The sequence below is a fragment of the Benincasa hispida genome, unplaced genomic scaffold, assembly GCF_009727055.1.
Source record: "Benincasa hispida cultivar B227 unplaced genomic scaffold, ASM972705v1 Contig118_3, whole genome shotgun sequence".
In the NCBI taxonomy this organism is placed as follows: Eukaryota; Viridiplantae; Streptophyta; class Magnoliopsida; order Cucurbitales; family Cucurbitaceae; genus Benincasa; species Benincasa hispida.
Window position 1 is genome coordinate 12,111 of NW_024063739.1, and position 6,454 is coordinate 18,564.

Below are 6,454 nucleotides of genomic sequence, written 5' to 3' on the forward strand. Positions count from 1 at the left end.
GCTCATATATTCTTTCATGTTTACCTCATGAAAGTCGTTTCAATAATAATTAAAAAACAAAAGTAGTTCAAGCAATAAGAGTGGTCCCAAAGAGAGTTAGTTGATGAATGTGGTCCAAAAGAGTCAAAAGCAATAGATGAGGCTCGAAATGGGGACAAGTGAACCTCGACCTTGAACAAAATGAGTTATCCCAATGGAAGATTAAGTTGAGGAAATGAAGAAGGTAGATGTTGTAGGTATCGTTAAGACTCCGACGGAAGATTGAGTCAAGGAAGTGGAGAAAGATGAGGCATTCAACGATGATGCTATGGATGGTCAAGCATAAATCACCATATATAGTTTCGCTTCAAAAACAAGAATAATAATGTGGCGTTCCCAACTTGGACTCACTACATTTTGAAGACACACTAACGTGTATTGAATGGACAAAACAATAGGGAAAACTATGCGGGTCGCAGCATAAGAATGCTATGCTGAAAGAAATTCAACAGGGAGGTTGTTAAAGAATGATCAATGGAAAATGAAAAAAAACCGTGAAAGGACACTAGAAAGGACGTAAGAAGTGGAAGGTTAAGAAGTACAACCTGTTCCCAAAATACTATGGAACTCCATATGTTTTGCCATGTTTTACCCAACCTCCACCGAAACAAAAAATTTGAGAACCTAAATGTACAGAAATGTCAATGAAATATCAGCAAAATATCTATTATCTGTGAATACTTTTTGAAAAATTTATTAAAAAAAAAGTCAGAAATATCTAAATTAATATATAAACATCGACCACTTTTAAATAAATTAGTATGTTTATAATCTATATAATATTTACGGCATTTTGATGATTATTTTGTTTCATGATCATTTTAAAATATACATATAGATGAAAATGTTGATTTACTCTACGCCAATTAAAATCTATGAAAATGTAAAAATATCGATAAAAATATTAATGTGTGGATGAAAATTCAATATTACGGAGCCAAAAGGCTAAGTCCCACCATAGATGGGCTTAGAAAAATAAAATAAAGTGGTAATAGGACAAATGACTAAATATAAATAGCCATTTTAAAAAATGACTAAATGACTTTTATTCGATATATTGACTAAACAGTGAGTCATGAGTGACGTCGTTTTAAGTAATTGAGCAAACAAAAATACCCATACGACAAATTCCCGAAATTATGGGATAATTAAGGAAAAATCAGAAAAAACAATAAAATATCACAAACAAAAATATAATTACATAATAATGTTGTTAACTAGGTAAACGAGAACAGTTAAAATGGCTAATAAACAACATAATACAGTAAAAATAAAATAAAATAAAATAAAAATCACATTAGGTTACAAGTACTTTTCGCCAAATTGAATATAATTCAACCTACATACTTCTGTGTTAGCAATTAATGAGGCAAACTATGAAGCACAGACACAGATACGATTACACAATACGGATACGATAGGATGCGACGATTCGTCAATTTCTAAAAAATTAAGATACAGATATGTTTAAGAATACGTCATTTTTTATATATATTTTTAATATATATATTTCTAAAAAACGAGGATACTGATATGTTGAAAAAAATATATTTTTCTTAAAAAAAAATATAGGATATAGATAAATTAAACACTCATATTACAAAAATGATTGGAGAGAGAAATATGAAGATAAATAAAGAACTTCATTGAATTGTTGAACATATCCTAATGGTTTATATTTTGGTAGACTTTGTGGAAACTCAATGAAGATTAGATGCTTCTAGGGCTTGGTCTTTTATTTATTTTTTTACTTTTAGTTTTGGACTTGAGTTGTGAACCTTTTAAATAGGTTGCTTAGTTTTAGATTGGGAAAGATTAGATAAGTTTTTTATCTTTTTTATAAAAAAATATATATATATATGCATAGAAATAGATACGTGTCAGATACATATCTGGAAAGTATCTGAAAGTATCGATATCTAATACGTGTCTGATACGGATTCTTTGCCTCACATAAAATATCTGTACTTCATAGGAGGGAAATCTCCCCACTCTCAATCGTACATCAAAAAAAGAAAAAACGTTTTTCAATTCTAGTTCTCCATGAAGGAGAAATTCCAAATTCCACATCACAAAGAAGGCAGACCAAATCTGAAGCTAAACCCAAAAATGCAGAAACAGTAACATTCAAAAAGTGGGTTTGGCCCAGATATCAATCATGGGCTCCAAAAGCCCAACTTCCTCACACATACTGGGGATGCAAATGAAAGCAGCTAAGACATTTAGAAGGAAAAAAAAGGGGGAATTCAGTCCCAAGATAAGCCTTGTGAACATGGTGTTGACAAGAAGCGACTTGACATTTAATAAAGGATGTGCCTGTGAAAAGCCCCAAATGAGATGCTAAACTCAAACAGGGATCTTGTGCAAAAATTGAATTCGGTAGACCTTTCAGAGAGAGAAAAAACAGAGATTATAATGCTGAGAAGATAGAAAAGGAAATAAATGAGATGATAAGAAAAGCATGAAAGTGGAACACAAACATTCAAGCATAAGAAAGGTTAAGGATATTGAGTTCAGGAATTGCATGCGTTTGGCCCTCACCAATAATGAATCACCAAAAAAAACAAAAAAACAAAAAAATATTACAGCAAAACGAACTTTTGCTGATCCTCAAAGCTAAGCAACACATTATTACAACCCTTCCTATCATTTGGTTAATAAAAATTAGAGGGAAAAAGTATATATAAACCACCCTTTGGTGTTGTGCATGTGAGTCAATGATGAGTAGCTTTAACTTCACTTTGATTGATAGAAAAGCTTGTGAAACAGAGAAGAAATTGAATTAATGAGATTGATTAGCGTGTAATGAAAACAATATATATATATATATATATATATATACATATGATGGAATAACACATTATCTTATTCATAAGGTGTGTTCTATTGGGATAGACGCAATATAATTCTATAGGCCAGTACTCAAGTGTAGGACATAATCGTATGAGTTAAGAGAGAGAAGGATAGTGTCCTAGAATTTTGGACTTTTCTAAGGATGAGAAACGTAGCTTCTCCACCAAGCATGTCATTTTATTCTGACCTTAGAGAGGGCAGATTGGTAAATTGACTTGAATGGATGGGAGAGAAATGTCATTCTCATGATTGTGTCCCTTCCTTTTTACAACCTCTTTTGTTTTTACTTCATCAACAAAATTCAAGTCCAAGCAACAACCATTTCTCAAGACACTATATATGTACTCCAAAAGCATCACAAAAGGAACTATAATCACAACTTACCTCTGCTGCTTCTGCTTTTACTTCAAGGCACTCAGTTGAGGCAAATCGACAAACATGACTCGAATGCTTACTTTCCTGTTCTGTCTCACTTCCTTCACATTTCTTTCCATAGCCCGAGCTCAGGGCAGAGCTCCTCATGGCTTAGTATATGAGAGCCCGGTGGCCTTCTCCCCAATGGCATATGATTTCTTCCATCCAAGCACCCAGAATCCTAATGGCAAAGACCTATGTGGTGAATCAAAATGCTCCCCCCTTCCCCTTGCAGCACAAGTGCAATCTACTCCTGCACAAGAAAGCAAATACTCCACGACGATCCAGAAAGGTAACCACCGTGTCGGGGCTGGGGGAATTCTGGGAATTGTGTTTGGTATCACATTTGCTGTGTTTTTGGCAATGGGAGTGTACTACGTACTACATACCCGTCAAGCCAACGCAAACCGAGCTGTCTGCACAACCTAGTGCTTGACATACACAGCCAATATGCTCATCAGATTACACAAACACTTGGCCACTTCTCATTCTCAATTAAGTTTCTTCACTCTTTCCTGACTTTACATATTTATTATTCTGTTATAGAAGTAGGAGGCTGATCTAAAGCTATCATCAAAATTCCCCTATACTTTTCTTCTTCATCCCTCCTCTCCCCCATGTGTGAAATCGAGTTTGTAAAATTTTTTGCTCCCTCGAAATTTCTAGCTTTGATCCTACTTATAAAGCGTACATGACAAAATGCCCCCCTTTCCCCCCACCAAAAAAATAAAAAAAACCTTCACAATATTGCGAAGAATCTAAAGCACATCCAATCAACTCTACTAAAAAATAATCAAATGAAGAAAAAGAAAATAAAAAATATTTACCATCCCGGCAATAATGTTTGCAAGAAAGAAATGATTTTAAAAAGATAATGATAATAAAAAGAAAAAGGGTGGGAATTTCTTTTTTAGAGAAGTTAATTTTTTTTATTTTTTTTTTAGAGAAGAAAAAGTGGGAAATTTTCAACAAAAGTTTTTGAGAACAAAGTTTTACTTCCGGAGCACATACCATGCAGATGATTCATGGTTGTACGATAGAACAAAAGTCTACAAATACAAATGAGAAGTCATGCATATATTGCTAGATCAATGCCAAGTGAATCATAATGACAAATGAAACAGTTAACTGTTAGCATTGCACAAAAAATGTATGATCTCACATTAAAGTGTAGGATACGTTCAAATATTGGTAAATCCTTGATTTCAACATATAAATTATAAACACAGATTGCTGCATAGTTAGAGAAAGGGAGAAAGAGATGCAAGGAAGGCTGAGGAGCTGGAACTTGGGCATTGCAGATTTCTTTCTTAGTTGCCAATGAAATGCACCAAAGATATCAAAACTATATAGACTACAGAGAAACAGGTTTAATTGTGCTGTAGGCCACAGCTTACGGTTTTGTCCCACAGCCAAAATTGATAGTTAGTAGATCAGAATGAGAAGCAATATAAATTTTATAATCCTATTACTTCTATGTTTCAAAAATTGAGATGTCCAAACATATGAATGAAAATGGAAGAAATCACTCTCAACATATCTAATTTGCATGAAACTAAAGGTTGAATGAAGGATACAACTATCTGCTATCCAACTTTGTTCCGTTGCCACAAAATCTATGAATGATATTCAGAAACCAGGATTCTCTTATCTGAAATAGTTTTAAGGAGAGTGTTGACTGTCAATAAATGAATCTACTCTCCTGCTAGACAGAAATAAATTCAGGTGATAATAATAATTTACTTATGCAACATTGCCTTGTTAATGTTAGCTAAGAAACTTGTTGACAAAGAAATAAAATTGGATAGCCAATGTACAAATTGACTCCCAAGTACAGCACTAGTAGCACCTTCCCCGATAAAAACTACGGCAACGTTGGGGGTCTTTACTGTGAAGTGTGGAACAAAAAATTTAGCTGGTTCATTAAATGACAATGTCAAGTCAGGTGATAGCTGATGAAGGAGAAAATTATTGGAAATATGTCGATGTGACCAATACCCTTCCCTCGTTTAGACACATCAAAAAACTAGATGAATAAAAGTCAAATCAAAGTAGTAGGAGCTGTTAACAATAAGCAACTGTAACAATGTGATCAATAACAGACATGGCCCAACAATCCTCTGTGTTATCTTAACATCAGAACATATAGTTAATGCCATGGTTTCATTTGCAACATCCAGTATTATTTGTCTAAACACGCTCTAGATGAGAGTTCAACTTTAGCCAAGCATCATGTCCCTAAATTTGTTGGTGCATCTCACCTCAATCACAAGTATCAGATCAACTACAGGAGGAACATCAGATGCATAAACAGCCTCAAAGGGAAACAGACTAATAGTTATGTAAAAGGATGTACTGTAGAAAAACAAAGTTCTTGCCAACCAAGCATCTCTTGTTGGGTAGCCATGGTACAGCATCATTATCAACTCCGTATTCACTACCATCATTCAACAATTGGTCTACAGATCATAGCCATTTGATCAACTCCTTCAAAATAAGCTCGTGAAAGCCAATACTAGGCAGACCGTCATGAAAGCAAACGTCCTTGCTTCCCCCCCTCCCCAAAAAACAAAAAAAAATCCATTTGGGCAAAGATGGATATCTCAAGTGAATAAAGTGCATATACTTGGACAACCAATCCTTCACAACTAAGACAGAATCAGACCCATCAAACCAAGACAATCACTCAATAAAATCCATTTAGATATCCTCCCCCACTTCGTTTGGAAAAACTGATATAACCCCACAGGACCTTCCGAGGGCAAGTATTTTGTTAGGCACTCCATTAGAAATTGAATACAGTAGTGTACACAGTCGCAAAATGTCACAAAAGGAAGGCCCTACGAGTATTAGTCCACAATACTCTAGGCTCTAGCTTTGTCTTTCAACCACTAACATGAGAATTATTCCAAAAGACAATCTTCTATCCTCTTGGGGGGACTCTGTAAAGCCTCAAATTATTTACACCGGGTAGGAAGGGAAATGACCAGCCAGGTAAGGTGGCAGAGGGAGAGTCAGTTAGGGACCACAAAACAAATAAGGACAGCAGGAGGGAGAAGGAATTTCAGGGAATATTTTGGGTAGAAGCTGAGAGGGCTTTTGCAGGAGAGGACCACCCAGTTCTCTCTAATGTGCTGGGTCATTTTGT

The 6,454-nt window shown here is 34.9% G+C and overlaps 1 protein-coding gene across 1 annotated transcript; it reads left to right on the forward strand.

Moving 5' to 3' along the window:
- Positions 1–3,330: 3,330 nt before the first annotated feature.
- On the forward strand, positions 3,331–3,735 carry LOC120068840. Its single transcript, XM_039020474.1, has one exon. It carries the CDS (start codon positions 3,331–3,333, stop codon positions 3,733–3,735), a length of 405 nt encoding a protein of 134 aa, XP_038876402.1.
- Positions 3,736–6,454: the final 2,719 nt, after the last annotated feature.

Excerpts from the sequence above, each read along its gene's own strand:
- LOC120068840 (XM_039020474.1), top strand. The coding sequence starts at position 3,331 with ATGACTCGAATGCTTACTTTCCTGTTCTGTCTCACTTCCTTCACATTT.